Source organism: Gymnogyps californianus, chromosome 3, assembly GCF_018139145.2.
Source record: "Gymnogyps californianus isolate 813 chromosome 3, ASM1813914v2, whole genome shotgun sequence".
Lineage (NCBI taxonomy): Eukaryota > Metazoa > Chordata > Aves > Accipitriformes > Cathartidae > Gymnogyps > Gymnogyps californianus.
Genome location: NC_059473.1, coordinates 33,131,066 through 33,148,885, shown reverse-complemented (window position 1 = coordinate 33,148,885; position 17,820 = coordinate 33,131,066). Strand labels below are relative to the sequence as shown.

Here is a 17,820-nt window from a genome sequence, read left to right as displayed (position 1 = left end):
GCTAGTAGTTGCCAGCACTTCAGTGCGAGAATGCTGAAGAGTGTGAAGGGAGTTGGTGAGTGTACTTGGAGCACGTGAGCCATCTACATGACTGGTATCTTTGCTAGTCCTCTCAGGACAGGGACAAAGGAATGGTGAGGTCACCAGGGACATATTTCTAGTAGGATTGGATGAAGTGGTCAATAACAGAAAGTTTGGAAAAACTGCTCGTTCCTTGCTCTGTGACATCTCTCCACATCTGTTCCTTCTCTGCCTTCACAGAGAATAAAATTCAGTGATTATAGTCTCTCTTCCCAGAGGAGAGAAAGTGGAGGAGAAAAGAAAGGAGTTTTATGTTGAAAGAGATGAAGGTACAGCATGGAAGTATCTGAGAATTCATTTATTTATTTCGTCAGAGGAAGTAAAACAATTTCTGAGCAAGGCATCAATTTGGCACACACTGGATAACACACCTTCATCAAGAGCTACAGGGAGATGAGATCCAAACCTAAATAACTAGTAGCGGCTCCCACTGCAAACAGCTGACTTGGAAGTAGCAAGTTCCCTTCATGCTTAGTTCTCCCTTGCAGGCCATTTAATGTAATGGATACAACATAAACCTCAGATGAAAACTAGGCTTCACCACATTGAATAAGTACTCCCATATATCACCAGTCCCACTCAAGCTTGCCAAGTCCTAGTTGTGGCAGTGTTCGTGAGGCCCCTCTTTGGCTCTGCAACCTGCAAGAGTATTTATGGGGTAAAAAGTACAAGAAATGCCTCCATTGTGGGCTTTCATGTGAATATATGTCAATGTATGTAGGCACAAGAGGGCATCAGCTGTTTCTCTGTTTGTTGACAGGCCTGGAGAACAAAGTTCTCTCTTGCTCCCCCATCTCCCTTGTAATACTTCTGGGGAACAGATATGCAGAGTTGCCTGTTCTGTCTCTTGGCTCCCAGTGTGGAGCACCACTTTCCCAGAAAAGTATCCTCCATGTCTGAAGCTTATTTAGTCCCTAGTTTCTCACTGAAAGTTTGTGGCTTAGAAAGACGTGCATTTTAGGTCCTCACTTCAAACCCCAAACACGTGTCATGGGTATTGAAAACAGTATTTAATCACATTTAAATTCAGGCATGTTACCAAGATTTGAGTATTTCAGTTTCAAATTATCAGTCTTTTGAGTCATTTTATCCTCTTACTGGATTCTTTTGAATACAGGGATTTAATTTCTGTGTCACTTGCCCTGCGTGTAAATCATAGTTTCAGACTACACCTCTGACAGGCCTGTGGCTTTGAGTTGTTGATCAATGCAAATGTCTCTGCAACCATAATTTAAAAGTGCCTCTATGCTGTTTTGCCCATAAGAGGGAGTTCTTTTATTCCCTGTGCCCGTCCCCTCTGTGCTTTTCTGCAATGAATGATTGTATCTAATCAGTCAGGAAGGTTGTGTAGTGCCAAATGCAATCAAGATCTGGAGAAGTCCTTCATTTTTATTTGCATATGATGAGCTCTGACTCCAGCAAACTAGGAGGCTTTGCTGGCCTTGGCTCAGTGGAGACTCCCCACCCCACTTACTGCTTCTATTCTTGCACTTAATAAGAATTTGCCAGTGGAGGCTGTAAGAAAATACTGATGATGAGACTAAGCTCGATTTTTCATGACCAGAGACTCACATCTAGGAAGAAGGCTTAGCATCGCCATCTGAGTAGAAGACACTGTCTCTGAAGACAGAAAAAAGCAAAGCTTTGAGGCAGCAGATTGCTTTCCTCACTGATGGGGGCCAGGCCACAAAAACTTTCCTTTCTCATGGGTTAGTTTATAGTTGTCAGATTAACATTTTTCATACACTCAGATGCACTTGTCTTCTATTATAATAATGGCAAAAGTACTGGGTGGTTTAGGATTTCTGAAGCAATTGGGGACTGAGGCTTGGAAGGCAAAAGCTCTTCATGGTATCATAGTCTGTCTAGTTATGCACAGATGTTCCTTTATGTCCAGCACAATTCTTCAGTCCAAGATTGTACATATCCAGGATACCTTTTTTCTTTTTAATTGTCCATATCAGGATACCTTTTTTTCTTTTTCTTGCTGCTCTTCAAAGAGAGATTTTTTCATAACGTCGGGTCTGCTTTACAGGTGTCCCATGTGCAATACATGTGTACAAGTCCCTGATTTTAATGCACGTATCACTGGAAACAGCTTTCTGTATTTACTCAAGTCCCAGTACATAAGAAGTATTACATTTTAGGCTTTGTGGCAGAGACAGCTCCACCCTTCAGACACTCACCTAGATATGGAGTCCTGTGATAGGGACAGGCTTGTGGCACTGAGTGCAGTACCAGCACTTTCTCTCTCTTGGCTCCTTCCAGTAGGTGCAGCTGGCTGGCAGCTCCCAGCTCCCTGACCAGCTGTGTAAGAAGCAGCAGTCACTATGCTGCAAATGTGTGAGACCCAGATGCTGTGAGAGGAGCATGAGATGGGAGCCAGGTCTCACTCTGTGTCTGAGAATCAATAAGGCTGTGTAAACAAATGTAAATCCCGACCCGGGCTTACGTGCTAGATTTTGGGTGTGAAGAAGCTGGGGGTGTTACCACAGTACCTGTGTAGTTATAAGCCTTTTGTGCAGGGATACACTGTTTTGTAGATCTTGTTTTACTATAAAACTTATGAACAGATAGTTACCTGATGTAAAGCGGTTCAGTTCCACTGAAGACAGTAGTGGAGTTACGTCATTTTATGTTGCCTGAAATTTGGCCTGTGTGATATTTTCTGTGTGGTGATTGTTGGCTTCTGAATATCCCAAGCAGAGCATACTGGCTGCCTTTCTGGAAGACGGAGAAGGTTGTGGTCATGGTTGGAATACCTGAAGAGAATGTTTGAGTGTGTTCTGGGTATGATTTACTTACAGTAGACGTGAAACACCTGCGAAAGACCTACTTACTGGACTACATGTTTTTAACGGGGTAATCCTGATGTTCCCTGAATGAGGAAATGCATGTAGTCCATCTAGGGCATAAGAGGAGAAGTACTGGATTTTGGAAGCACAGCAGATATGTAGCTTGGGATGCAAAAAGAGGGGAAAGAACAGATCCTGCCACTAGAGAATGGATGTGCTAAGATCTTGTGTCTTCCCTCTACTGGATGCTTGGAAGCTGTCATGATATCCTATCCCCTAAGCCATGGATAGGGTAGATATGCTTACTGTTCAGAAATCTTGTGTCCATGTGTTTCTAATACCTTATCAGCTGATATGATAACACTATCTTGTTTTGGCATAGCTGCAAGTGTTAGGCAGCATTACATAAAAAGAAAAAATAACATAAAGCTCTACTGTGGCCTTTTTCCTTAGTAAGACATCATTAATATTTGAATGGTTTTCGTGTTCCATTATGGCTATAACAAAGAGTCAGGAATTTTCTGGATTGAGTCTGAAGGCTGCTGAAGTGATAAAACACTGAGGTGATATTGATAGTAGGAGTCATACTTGCTAGCTGGAAGGATCAAATTAATTTATCTTTATTTCAACTTCCTGGGGCTTTTCCAGCTCCACTTGGATGGATATAGAGTAGACAATTTCCTACCTTCCTCCTAGAATGGAACCAGCATTCTCATATAGTTCCTGCCACTTTGATGCCTGCTGACTTAGAGTAACAGGCTCTGCCCTCTCCAGTAGAAATAAAGCCAGCAGCAGTACAGGGATGTCCTATTGCTCCACCGCTTTGAAATGGCTTCTCTGAGTATGATTCCTGCCCTTTTGCAGTTTCTGTCCTTTCTTTACTTCTCTTTATTAGTGTCTTATGTTGTTCAGAGCTGTATTAGATGACTTACAAATCTATTAAGACTTTATTCCTCACCTTCTAGAGAGGATATTTAAATCTACATTTGGTCTGCTGAGGAGAGGTGGGAGACTTACAAATCAGGTCAGAAAGGTAATTTGGGATGAGAAGGTGCCACCTGGAGGTGCATCTGGGAGAAATGGCAGAGGAAAGTACTACATCATGCAAAGAGCATGATGACCAGATTGTAACTGGACAGGAGGTTGCAATAAGGAGGGACAAAGTTTCCCAAAGTGTTGAAGAAAAAGACACAACAAATGAAGTAGCTGTGGTGCTGAAGGGAGAGCAAAGACAGGTTGCGAAGATGGAGGTGACATGGGACAAATGCTAGGCCAAGATGGTCTTTTGGCTGTGCTTTTGGAGAGAAAGAGCTTGCACGTTGATGAAGGGAGGTTGAATGACAGATGCTGTTTCTTCTGCAGCTCACAGAAGAAGGGCCAGATCTGAGATGTTGTAGGAGGTATGATTTGTCATTTAGCCTGATTTCAGCAAGAAAGAGGGAGCCAGGTCCCTGTGATGATGAAGACCTTATAAAACTTATAAAAAAATAGCAATGTAAAAGTCACCACCTGCAGCTGGGGAAGCAGTGAAATTTACCAGTAAGGAGGAAAGTTTGTGAAAGAGGATGGGTTGCAAGTGTTTTGCAGGATAGGAGTTATCCCTACGGAGGTAGAGTGTAGCTGGCGTTTAGGAGGAACTGTTAACAAAATAAGATAATTGAATGGAGAAGTAGATAACAATCATGAAGGATCATCTGTTTAATGTGTTGACTCAAATTTGTTTCTGTATTTGCTCATGTAGTAGCAATTTATATCAGATATAATCATTGCTCAGATAGTGTATCATACAGCCTGAAGGAGAGCTGGGGGAAAAGGGTTTATAATTATGTCGTGCCTCTGTGTCTTCAAACAGTGCTCAAGGTTGTTTATCATTCAGGACACCTGTTAAGGTAATCTGGGATGGCTCTTCCAGTGTTGGAGGGAAATGGCCTTTTCTTGTCATTTGCCTGGTCTGCAAGACTCCAAAGTGGGGAGCACAAGGTGCCAAAGGTGAGGCTGGGTGGATGGAGTAGCACCTTTTTAGGGTACAAGGTTTTCAGGTCAGCAGTTTCCTGGCACCTTCCTCTGCACTGGGTAAGGAAGGGGCAGCTTTTGGTGTCACTAAATACAGGAGTGGCCCTTCTGCTCATCCCTTCAGCACTGGGTGGGAGCAGCACATGGAAGGCGAGTGTCAGAAGGTGCTTTTTCTGTCACTCATTGCACCAGGCTGCCTCCACAGCTGCTCTGTCTTTGGCGTGTTTTGTCCAGAGGAAGTACAGACAGATGCCTTCCACCTGGCACTAGAACATCACTGACCCAGAGCTTTTAATGCTAGGTACCTCGTTTTCTGTAAATGAAAAAGTCTGTAAGCTTGCTGGGAGGAAGACATTTCAAGAACATTACATCTTTTTCCTGGCTACCTCTGCAAGCTTATACAAGTCATTTCATGCATTTGTGAGTTTGTTTCCCTGGTGTGAAACGGGGAATAGTAATGCTTCTTAAACCAGTTTTAGTCCAGAATTGTAGCCAGATTGAAAAGGTGCTGGAAAGATGCAGCACGTGTAGGTTATAGGCAGTACAGGAGTCTTCCAGTGGCAAAATGTATTGTATTTGAAGATCATGGGAGCAAATCTCTGCTACTGCCTCCTGTCATAGACATCGCCCTGCTCTTATCTCCTTGCTCTTTTTTTAGGGAGAATCTGATACAAGAATCTACAGCCTTCCTGGGCAGACTCTTCTTTCTTTCACATGTGGACCCAGTGCTGTATGCAAAAGGGCCCTAGTCAACGTCTGTATATTCTATGCACTTCTATATTAAAAACACTTAAGGGCATCTTTTCATTTTGCAGTTTCCCTTCATTTGTTGACCACGTAAAGGGAAAGGCTGCCCAGACTAATAACACAGACACCTTTTGAAAAGAATTTATCAGCATGCACAATAATGTTATGCAATGGTTTACTAGGTGGAGGTTTGAAGAATAACTTCTCCAAAGGAAATTACAAGGGGAAAGCAGATTGCAGTTTCCCAGTTTGGAAGGTGTCCAGGGAGATCCCTGAGTCATGGAAAATCCATTGGGATTGCTTTAGTGGCTGTGTTTCAGCATTACATCTTGTATAGAGAGCAACAGCTGGATGAGTTTGACGGTCAGTGTAAAGTTGTTGGCTTCTACATTAATAATGCGAGAGAACTTTTGGATTACAAATGCTTAACCAGATAGTAAATGCAATTACAATTTGTTGTTAGGAGATGAGTTCATTCTGCAAGGCAAAAGCTCATGCTTCTCTTATTCCTTTTGCTGTATTTTGTGGAAGTTTCTGATAATTTCTTTCTTAAAAATATTTAGAGAAAAACATCTTCGCTGGTGTTTTCTTAAGCCCAGTGATGTCAGTGCAGTAGTTGCTGTTCTGATTATCAGAATACTTGAGCAATGAGACAGGACAGGGCGTGAGTGAATAACCAAATATACTGTCATGCCTTCAGTTCAGTGTTTGACTATGGAAATACTTGGTTTATGTGAGTGAAGAGCATTGTAGAATTGCCCTCCACCTCACCCCAGAGGAGATAACAGAAGCGTCATGTTCTTCTAGCTGGTCTGGACTGATTAGTAGTAAATACAGCTCATCTCCTTTTATTGAAATAGAAGTCAACAATTAGCGAAAAGGGGACTGATAGACTGCTCAGTCTATTCTATGTCTGAAATCTGTGCTGTAGACTGTAGAACAAGCCTGTGTTATAGGCTGTCTAGCTGAGAGGTTTAGTCTCTGTTACAATTTAAAGCAGGCAATTTGATTAATATTTTGCACTGGTGTAAATCCAGAGTAAGTCCACTCAGTTTAATGGAGTTAGGGACATTCTGATCTGTGGGTTGCACTACTAAATCTGGAGTAAAAATTCAGAGAGCAAGAGAAGAACTAAAGCCAGCTTCTGGTTTCAGTTCTATCTGTGTAAACCTGAACTCATGCCAGAAATGTTGTTGATTTATTGGAGTTCCTTTGAGTCTACCCTGCATTTAAGTTTGAGCATGTGTGTCTGACCTGCACAACCAACGCTTGATAAGAAGTTGATTTTGCTCATTAAATTCTTAACCGACCTCTCAGTTCCTCCTGCCCTTTTACGTAATATTTTATCAGAGATTTAAAGGTCAGCCAAGCTCTCACTTACCCTTGTTTTCCTCCATAGAGGCATATGGCAAATAGGATGCACACAAGAGGATAAAGCTGGGAGGAGAGGAGTAGGTGGCACCGACGCCCCTGGAAATTCAGCCTGCCTTTGGCGCAGGGCTGCAGCAGCAATTCCCAGCCCACATTTTGAGGACTGAGCCAGCAGGACTGTGTTTGGGCAGGAAGCGATCAGAGAGGTGTGTGCCTGTGTGCTTTGGCACAGTCCAAGCTGTGAATTGCTCCAGCCTAGGAACCTCCTCTGAACTCATTAGTATTAAAACAGAACAGAGGAGACTTTGTAGGGAGGGAGAGGGTGGGGAAGCCGGAAAGGTAGCAGTTTAGACGGCAGTTTCCTAATAACCTTTCCCACACCTACCTTCCCATACCGGGTCTCATCTAAAGGACCTTGGCATGAAAAACAAACGCTGGCGCAGGGAGGGGGAAGGGAGGGGGAAATGAAGGGAGGAGAAGGAAAGGAAATGAGGGGAGGGGAATGGGCACTGTGCTGAAACAGCAGATTTTATTGTTATTTAGTGTTATATATGGTGATACTAGAAGCTCTGTTTGAGAGAGGTATTTGATATACTGTGTATAATCAGAATGTGGAGGTAAATGTGGGACTTGCCCTAGAGGACCTGCAACCTGTCACAGTGAAAAGATGTATCCAGCAGAAGTTTAACAGCTTCAGTTCTGTTTGGTGTTTTTATTTAGTTGACTGGATAGTGGAATACAGAGCATACCTATTAACTTTCCAGATATCACTAGGCTGTAAACACTGTGGATATGTTAAAAGATAAGCTTAAAAGAAGATGGAGAAATTGTGTGAAGAAGGATGGGATTCAATGGGGACAGTTAAAACATGCTCTTTTTAGGAGCAAGTCTGGTAATTCAGGATGGGAAGCAGGCAGGTGGGTACACTTCTTCAAAGAAGAAACTTGGGATTATAGTGGATCATGAGTGAATGTAAGTCATGCAGGTTTTGAGGTTTTTTTATTTTAAAAAAAAAAAAAAAGTCATTGTCTTCATGGAATATGTAACCAGGAATGCAGTCTGGAAGATGCATGAAGTAATCTTTGCACTCAGCATTGGTAAGGTCTCAGCTGGAACACTGTCCCCACTTTTGAACAGTGCACTTCAAGAAAGATGTACTTTGACCGAGGAGAGCCCGGAAGTCAATTAGAAGAGGAATGAGAGGTCCAGAGGACACGACCTCTAAGAAAGACTGAAAGAGCTGGGCTTGTTTAGCCTCAAGAAAGATGATTGAGGAGGGACATTACAACAGCCTTTAATAGGCTTGAAAACTGTTATCAAGAGGAAGGAAAAAATCTGCTCACCATGTCTGTGGTTGATAGGGCCGGAAGTAATAAGCTTAAATTGCAGCAGCAGGGACTTAGATTAGACATGAGCCTGACTATTCAGTTTTCATCCCCATCCCTCTCATTGGGCTCATTCCAATTCACCGACATAGACATGCAGCCCACCTTAACAGAAAAAGCAGTGATGATAGTCAACTGTTTGCATTATTGTCCTCATATGCCCACCTATATCCATGGAGCGTCCTTCTTGCTCTGCCCATATTGTAACCCTGCATTTGAGAATGCATATCTAAGTCATGATCTCTCTCTCTCTCTAAACATCTGTGTGTATTGTTGCATAAACAGGTACTGGTTTTCCTCATTCTTTCTCTTTCTATTTGGCCCAGCAGATTGTTGTCTCATGCATGGGGTTTGCCTGTGAACGGCAGAAAAATGAACAGCAGATGCTGCTTCTAGTGGCCTGTGAAAGGGGACTGCCACAATCGGCCTTGCTGGTTATACGTACTTGTATGCTGTCAAGTCACAGAGAGCTTTGAGGAGTAGGAGACAGACAGCATTTAGTTCTTCTCCAGGAAGCAAAGAAGCAATTAACCAATGATTAAGGAGGAAAAAAGGAAGCAGTATAGTGGGGGATGTTAATTGATTTTTTGTGAGATAAATTTCTCTGCCAAAATGCAGTGCCCTTGATGGAAGAAAGTCTTACTCTGCTGCTGAGCCTTAAGAATGAGTAACTTCTGTGTTGGCAGGGTAGAAGAGAAACACATCTTCCAGTACATAAACATCAGGTGCTTTCTGTCTTGTATTGTTATGACTAAGAATCAAGAGATTTGGGCCCCTAGTACTGAAGGGGTTTTAAAGCCACAACTTTTTGAAAAAGCAAGAAGGAAAAAGAGTATAATGGGAATCACAGCCTTTTGTTTGTCTGCTTTTCTGCTTTGCAGTCAGATCTGTGGCAGTAGCTGAAATGTAAACATTGCTTTCTATGCCAGCAGGCTGTGTGAGCAACTCATGTGTGCACAGTGGTTACATCATGCACAAATGTAACGATAAAACATTGTAGGTATGGGCAGATATTATGTGATAAGTCTTATGTATATAGTTCTTGTGTATGTAAGGTGCAAGTGGCATACATGTCTGCACACACACATACTATGTGTAGCAAATGCATGGAAACCCAATGATGTTTTGCAGTGATCCACCCAATTCTTATCAATCGGGAAACTGATCAAAATGTTACTCCCCAGCCTAATATGGTGTGTTGTTTCTGTGTGCTTTACAAAGGCTGCTTTTAATTCCAAGGGTTAGGATGAGATGGAAGAGCTTGAGGGGAGGGAAGGGTTTGCTTTGGGGGTTGTATTGCTTTTTCTTCGTGGGTTATCAGTGGACTTGGGACATATATCAGGTGCCCAAGCGGGATCTTTTAACCAATGTGCTGCATCTGGAGATGTGCTAGCTGTGTGGGTGGTAGTGCTGCTGCCTGTTGAAAGAGCATCTGCCATCAAGTTCTGCTGTGGGTACAACAATGCAGTTGTGCCAGGCACAGCCCTGAGAAGGTAGGGATGGGAACAGGTTGTTGTCTAGAGAAGGAGGCTCTATTTCACTCCTCTCAATGCCTGCCTCAATCACACTCCAGCGTTTGCAGTTGCATATTAGGTAAAGCCTGTGAAATGTTTCTCTTTTTTAGGGAGCTTTGCTGAGCGGTACTTTTTTTTGCACTGCTCATTGCTCCAGTTTGTACATGTGTAGGCAGTTTGTGCAGTCAAATGAACCTCATTCACTGACAGTTCGGACAGGCAGTCTTTCAGAACGCCCTATCGACCTCCTCAGTATTGGAAATGCGCACTCTTCCAGCAGGCTGCCTCTTATGTGTCAGCCTGGTGAGCTGGATTGAACAAAGCAATGGAAGGAAAACTGTAGGGGAACAATCGTATACTGTCCCCTGGAGGTGGACACAGTGATTAAACAGGGAAGGTTTATCTCTTCTACTTGAAGGATTCATAAGCTCTTTGCAAAGAAACTGAGATCTGAAGAAGATTGATTTATTTTTTATTTATTTATTTATTTATTTATTTATTTATTTAAATCCACTCACTGCAGTTATCTCTGAAGCAGCTTTTTGGACAGCTGCCTCTGGACCTGTGATGAGAGTGTCTCCGCTCCTCCCCGACCTCCCTCCCTGGTGGGCAGAGGCACAGCTCGAATGTGAGCCACCAGACTAACCTGTTTGTTATTTGCCAACAGAACCTGGCATAAGCAGCATGAACTGAAAAATAAAGGTTCCTGGGACTTGTTAATGTAAAAGTGTAGCTTTCAGGCAGTGTAAGTCATGTGTTAGCAACGTGATCCTACTCAGTTCACTTGTTAAAGATGTAATAGTCATGCTGGATTGGATTCTCTATTGCAAAGGCTTGTAGTGTGCTGCTGACAACCTCCTCCCTGATCTCTTTCCACTGCTTCCCCTTCCTCTGCAGTCCCAGACATGTCAGTGCCATTTATCTCATGTCAGCTTGGGTTGTACTTCAGCATTGATTAACCCACCATCAACTATTCCCTCAAAGTGATTGCACATGAACATGAACCTTGTCTGGGGCCTGCCAGTGGATGCTGGATGGGATCCCATGGTGTGTCATAATCACTGTTTACTTTGTACAAGATTTAAATAAATTCATCCAGGGCATAGGCCGTCAGCTGCGCTATGCCACTTGGGAGCATCACTGGAACTGGAATATGGTCTTTTGGGGGACATGGTGACAGACATCTATATAAATGACCTTGGGGAACCTGAAGCAACAGGTATCATACTGTACAGGGGATTTGTTATACTGACAACAGTGTATTATACTTCATTTTGTAACTTGGGTGGGTTTGATGCTGTTAAGAGACTGAGAGAGAATGATTGATGAGGTGAATAAGGGAGAGTGCATTTGTGCATGACAGGAAAAAAGGGTCAAGGGGAATGAGAAAAAGATAAGGGGGGGAAAAGAAAAGGTAGGTGTGTGCAGGAGAAAGGAAAAAAGAAGGAATGGGGTTGTGAACAAGAAGCAAGATAAGAGTGGTGCATTTAACTAAAATTCATACAGTGCAAGGTCATAATGTAAAAATGAATGTACCCTTGGAAACTAAATTTTTGAGGTGAGTATGCAAGCAAGTTATTAAAATAAAAAGTCTTCAAATCATGGATGTTTTCTAGAATGTGTGAAGGCATCCTCATATAATTCCTACTTTCTCAGATTTTTTCCCTTTTGGATGACTCGCAAAGAACCATTAAGGATAATGCTGGTGTGACTGAGCAAAACGAAAACTTTGGAGCTGTGCAAAAAAATATTTGCAAATACCAGTGCTATCCTCATCTTGAAAGGGATATTAACTCACCTGCATCACAGAATCAGCCAGTTTTTTGAGGCAGGGGGCTGGGAAGTGTTTGACCATCTACAGAGTTTGCTCTACGGCTTTGTACTTGCAGGGCTTTTGCACAGCCCTCTGAAGCTTTTGGTGCTGGTCACAGGTCAGATAACTGCTGGTCTCATCTGTTCTGGAAGTTCTTAAGTTTCCATTTTGAGTTTAACAAGGGAGAGTAAAGTTTAACCTTTCTGGGGAGCTTTGCCACTTTGTGCCATCTGAAGATTTGGTTTCCATGGTGCCTGTTGATGCCGAGACCTGTCTGTCCTTTTGCTTGAGTACCCATCCACTTTTAAAGAACCAAACAGTGCAATAGAGCTGTAATCAGACAGTCAAAATAGGCATCTCTGAACAGCAGAAGTGATGAAGCCTATTTGCCAATGTATTACATCTTAGTGTTGGATTCTGTGGTGTAAAATAAAGATTGATTTCGTGCCAAAGCTCTTCCCTTTGGGGATGGTAAAAGGATTTCATTCTTTAATAATTCTTTAATAGTTGCCTGAATATGTTTGTAGGCAGAAATAAACATTTAAAAAATGAGAATATGCTTTTAGATGTCATTAACTTCTCTCAGTCATAAAAAAAAGCTGTTAAATGTGAAACACAGGCCTGGGATGGATGCTCATAGAAAGGATGTGCTTTCAAGAGCACTGTAAGTAAGAGAGACTGCGACCTACAGACAAAAATTAAAAGTGTAACTCAACTATCTGTAGCTGAAATTGTAAGAAATTTATGCAACAAGGCAGATATCCAACTAAACAAAAAAATAAGCAAAATCTCCTCTCCCTCCTGGCAAAATATGTGTTATGTCCATATTAATGGAGTTATTGCCTGCAGTAAACAAAACATACCATGTCAGAATTCTGTGCTTCATTATGCTGGAAATGCTATGCACGATTCATTATACTTTTATGAAGACAAAACAAAACCAAAAAAACAACAACCAAAAAAAAACCCCAAAACCGACCCCACCAGCCTCTGAAGGTTGGTTGGTTGGTTGTTTTGAGTTGGTTTTTTTTTTTTGTCTTTTACAAAATGAAGCAGCTGTCTGACCTTAAGTCAGTGGGAAGCTCCCTGGTGACCAGGGATTCTGGCAGCTGGTGGAACTGGGACAAGTAGAATGAGAAACTGGAACTGAGGAAATCTCCCAGAAGTGTCCACATATCCCTGGAGAACAAAGTTTGGGGCTCTTGGTCTCCAGCATTCTGACTTGAAGCCAAGAGGTGCTGGAGCCCTGAAGCCCTGATACTTTGTGTACTTACAGTCTTGAGGTTTCCATCCTAACCCTGCTGTGGCTTTGGCATCGATATGTTGAAAATGGGAAGTCTCATTGTGTCTTTGAGTATCTTACTAAGTTTGCCTTTCAAACTATTTCAAGTTTTCTCCATTTAAATTCCAAAATTCCTATGGACTGTATAAGTCTTATTGCAAGGCCAGGTGAAGTAGACTGGTGAAGGAGCAGCTATCCTGTGACTGTCCCACCTTTCCACAGATGGCTGAATGGTGGAGATGCAATACACATTTCAGTACAGAGATGTTGGTACACATTAAAGGTTCTCCTTTAGAGAGGCAGGCATGTTGGTAGGCACTAAAGGCTCTCCTTTAGTGGTTCTCTCTCCAAGTAAACCACTCTCCTACATTCCCAAAATATTACTTTTTCTCTATATTAATTTCATTTCACGTCACTAAGAAAAGTACTGCCCAGTCTAGGTGAGAAATGCTTTTCCCTTCAACTCTTCCGGGGCTTTGAGTGATATCATTATTGCGCTGATGGCTACCCAGCGTCAAATCCAGCTTTCACACTTTGATGAATGTTCCCAAAAACAAGGGACATAATGTGGTTTTAAATCCCACAAAATACTGGTTTTATGTTTCCTACCCATTCCTCCTACTTGTTCCCTTTCTTTCTCTCTGTCTCTTATTTCCTTGGGTTGTAGCCATTTTGAATGGAGGCCATCTTCCCTTTTGGCCTGAGAACTGGACTGGAAATATTTGAACCTCAAATCCAGCTCCAGTGCATTTTAAATGTTTTATCATTGAAATTCAATCTGTGTAAGTAAAATAAATGCCCACATGAAAGTGAAATTAACTGAATGTATCCCTCTCTCAGTAAATAAAATAAAATAGGAAATAGATGAAGGAGAGAAATACAAGGAATATTAACTGGAGGTACTTTACATCTCCCTCAGGCCAGCCTGGCAAATGTCTTTTTAATCTGTGTTTCATGAGAACACTTGCAACTTCAAGTATTTTTAAGAGCCAGGAGGCTGAGCTCCATTGTGCAGGGTCATGCTGGCATGAATTGCTGGAACCGAGCAACCCATCCAAGGCATAGAAGAGGCATTACTACATTTCTGTTGGGAAACTGGCACAGGTGAATGGAGGAGGGCATTTTCCCCGCTTTGTTCTGACCGACCCTTTTTTCTTGCCCTTTACATTTGCTCCCTGGGCATTCGGTCACGTCGGCTTCCTTAGCCTGGCTCCAACCCCAGTCTAATGACTGCATTCAGAGTTTGTAGTTCTTCCCCTTTCCTGCCAACCTTTGCAATTCCTTTCTCCTTCAATAGCTGCTTGCTGTCACTGAGCTAACTCTAGGGTCTGAAGTTCTACATACTGACAGATCTGCCTCTGTCATTGGGTCAGAGTGACCTATTCATGGACCAAATTACCCTTCTGAAATTTATTCTTTCTGTTGTTCTTCCTGCTTCCCTCCAAGGCAGCAAGTTTCCTTATGTGCCGTCTGTTAGGATCCTGAGTCAGAATAGGAAAATGGTCTGCCTGATCCAGGATCTTCTTTCTTAGCTAGATCCAGGGGCTTCCTGTGCAGTCATGGTGGTGTTCTGATCTTCTGTAGAAAGGGGATGGGGATGGGAGAGATAAGATGATTTGGAGGGTTCCAGAAGAAGGGTTCATGTCTCTTGTATTTTGCAGGGATTTCTTGGTTCTTTATAGGGTGGGATTTGATTAATGGCATAGGTAGAAAGGGGCACGTAGGCCTCTCTCAGTTCCTCCCACTCCTTTTTTCCTCTCAGTGAAGGAGCACACTTGCTGAAGACTAACTTCAGGAAAGGGCATTGAAGAGCTTGACTGCTGCTTTGCATTCTGGAGAAGGTGTCTCTTTCCCTGCTGAATATTCATGCTTGCTACCTGCCCATCTGACCTGGGGGTTAGAACCCAGCATTTTGCCTTCTAAAGAAGACAAACACATTTCAAAAGGAAGGGTAATCCATCCTCCATGTGCTGTTTTCCGGTCAGGTGTATTTGGGTCTGCCTCTAGTGATCATGTTATGCCTGGAACCCTGAGTAATTTCCTTGTTAGTATGTTACCTGAGCTAACGTGATGACTTCTCATGTTCTGCTGGCTTAATCTACCCTCCTGAGTCACAATAAAGTAGGGTGTGGATGCATTTTGTTCCCACTGGATCTTCCATCCTTTCAAACTACCTTTCTAGGCTTCTATCTTGAAAAGATCATCATGCTATCAGGATGCAAAATTACATGACTGGAAGTTGCATATTCTTGTTGCCCCATTGAAGGCAGAGTGCTCTTTATGTCCCTGATACTGCCAGTGTCCAGGGCAGTGTCTAGAAGCTGATAAGCGTCAGCATCTTGCCCTCTGGGTGGTTTTAGTCAAAAGGAGTGTTCTTTTGATGAAATGGTTGTCTTGAACTATATTGGTTGAGATCATCATTCAGTTTTGTGCACAGCTTCTGGGAAGAGCTTTTGCTGCTTGGCTGATCTGCCACCAGACTCCCAGAAAGAGCAATATGGATTAGAAAACTAAGTTAGCTGCTCTTTATTAAAAAAAAAAAAAAAAAAAAAAAAAGAAAAAGGCTAGCATCATTAAGCAGTCAATAAAACAATCATAATTTTTCTAAGAATTTAGCTGAGCCCAGCCAGCTCATTTCAGATGTGTATTCTGACCTCTTTGGTGGTTCTTCTGAACCTGGCATTTCTGATTCCCTGTCTGCCCCTCCTTTCCCTCCCACATGCTTGACCTCCAGCAGCATTCCTTCACTTGTCTTAAGACCTTACATGTCTTTTCACTGTCCCTCTCCCCCCAAGAATGTGATCCTGGCCTGAGCTTTCTAATTGTGTGTAGCAAGGATAAAACTCCTTGCCTCGCTTGGCTGCCCCCTCATTTGGAAACTCACCCTAAACATTTCCACATGGTTTGCGCTCTTTTTGCACAGCTAAAATTTTTGGGTTTGGTTTTTTTTTTTGCCTTAAACTTTTTCTTGTTTAAAAAACCCTCCAGCTTCTTCTACCTTGGGCTGCTGGCACTGACCTCGCCTTGTTACTGTTTGCATTTCTTTTGTACCTTTTTGCAGCTGAAATCTCTATGGGCTTTTAAATCTGTCAGCAGCCGCTACCAGGCTCAGTGTGCAATTTAGCTCACTGTTTTCACAAGTTTCCCAGCCCTGAACGCTTTCCAAATGAGCCATTGTTGGGCTGAGTTAAAGAGGTATTGTCTCTGCTTGGGCTAGGTTAGTGTGGGTGCCAGAATCTGCATGTGCAGCGTTCTTAGTGCTGCAATGTCATCTTGATATTGGACCACTGGACACTTCCTTCTCCAAACACTTTCAAATATATAGGAAAAAGAAAACCATGCCAAAACTGATTCATTGAAAAGTTATTGGAAGCTTGTCTTTATATTGCTGAAACTCTCATTTAGACATCTTTGTCTGCCCCTGCTCATGCAGGCAGCTTGCTATGAAGACCGTTCTTATTTGTTTGATTCCCATTAGCACCTGAAACTGCCAGCTGTGATTGGAGCCCTGTTCTGGTCGGTGCTGAATAAACGCAGAGCAAGTAGCAGTCTCTGCTTTGATGATTTTAGAGACAAGTTGTATGTGAAGAGAGTCTATTGTTATCCACCTTTTACAGAAGAGAAAATGAAGTTGGGGAATTTGGTGGTGTATCCAGAGGGATCTTGTGACAGAGTTGGGAGTCAGTTCTAGATCACAGCATTATCCTTCATTTTACAAATGTAAGATTGGCTAGGCTTTAAAAGGGTGTGTTTCACTGAACTCACTTTTCTTGACAGAGACTGAATTTGCTGGTCTGTTCAACCTGATGTAACGCTGTGTGGAGATACATCCTTTGTGCCTGAGACACTGGTTGTCTTTTGCTGGGGACTGTGTGGTTCAGAGGACAAACATCTGGACAAACATTTCAACCTGTAGGTTGCTGTTGACATTACTGCCACTAGACAACTGTCTCATGACCTTTGTTTAAAAGATACAGTGATTTCACTGTTCTCCTTCTATGGAAGACCAAGATGGTACTGCAGGCTAGGAGAAAGGTGTATTGAATTTTTAGCCTTTCTCTAAGAGTCATAAGGAATGTCTGTGTCACATAAGCCAGTGCTTTGAGTTTTTCACTTCATGCCTTTCATGTGATCTTTCCTATCCTTGACAAATCATTAGTAACGGGAGTTTGACATGGGAGTTGTTCAGGCTGCCTCTCTTCATAGGTTCTGCTCTGACAGGGAGGACTCACAGTAGCAAGGTAAAAATTATGAAACCGATAATCTTTGGAGTCTTTGGGAGCCACTAAGTCCTCTGCCTTTTGGTTGAAGGCTAGTCAACATACCTGGTCCAGATTCCTCTCAACCTATTAGAAGTTACCAATGCACCTGTTGACTGTTTTTTTTCTGTTTTTCTTTTTCACAATCTCCAGGATGAATTGGATCTCACAGACAAGAACAGAGAGGCTATGTTTGCACTCCCTCCAGAGAAGAAATGGCAAATTTACTGCAGCAAAAAGAAGGTACTACTGTTCTCCTGATTGAAGTCGCTCACCAATGAATTCTGTGTGCATGTACATAATTACTCATATACATCTAGATTTGAACTACGTGTTTATCTACTGTTTACTTAAGAGCATGATAAAGTGATGTAAGGATTTTTATCAGCATGAATATGGCACAACTTTCTTATAAGTAGTGTATGCATGTGTGATTTCTGAAGAGAATGTTAACAAGTTAAAATCATACGTTGTCCCATTTTGAATCTTTTACATGTTTGGGGGTTTTTTTTGTTTTTTTTTTTTTTCTTCGAGCTGGAAGAAAAGCTATCATGGAAATG

The 17,820-nt window shown here is 42.4% G+C and overlaps 1 protein-coding gene across 1 annotated transcript in view; it reads left to right on the top strand.

Moving 5' to 3' along the window:
• Positions 1 to 17,820, top strand: part of DAAM2 (dishevelled associated activator of morphogenesis 2) — a 147,943-nt gene that overhangs the window by 33,229 nt on the left and 96,894 nt on the right. The window contains exon 3 of the mRNA XM_050894758.1: positions 17,414 to 17,503. Coding sequence (XP_050750715.1) covers positions 17,414 to 17,503 — 90 coding nt within the window. The remainder of the gene's footprint in view (positions 1 to 17,413; positions 17,504 to 17,820) is intronic.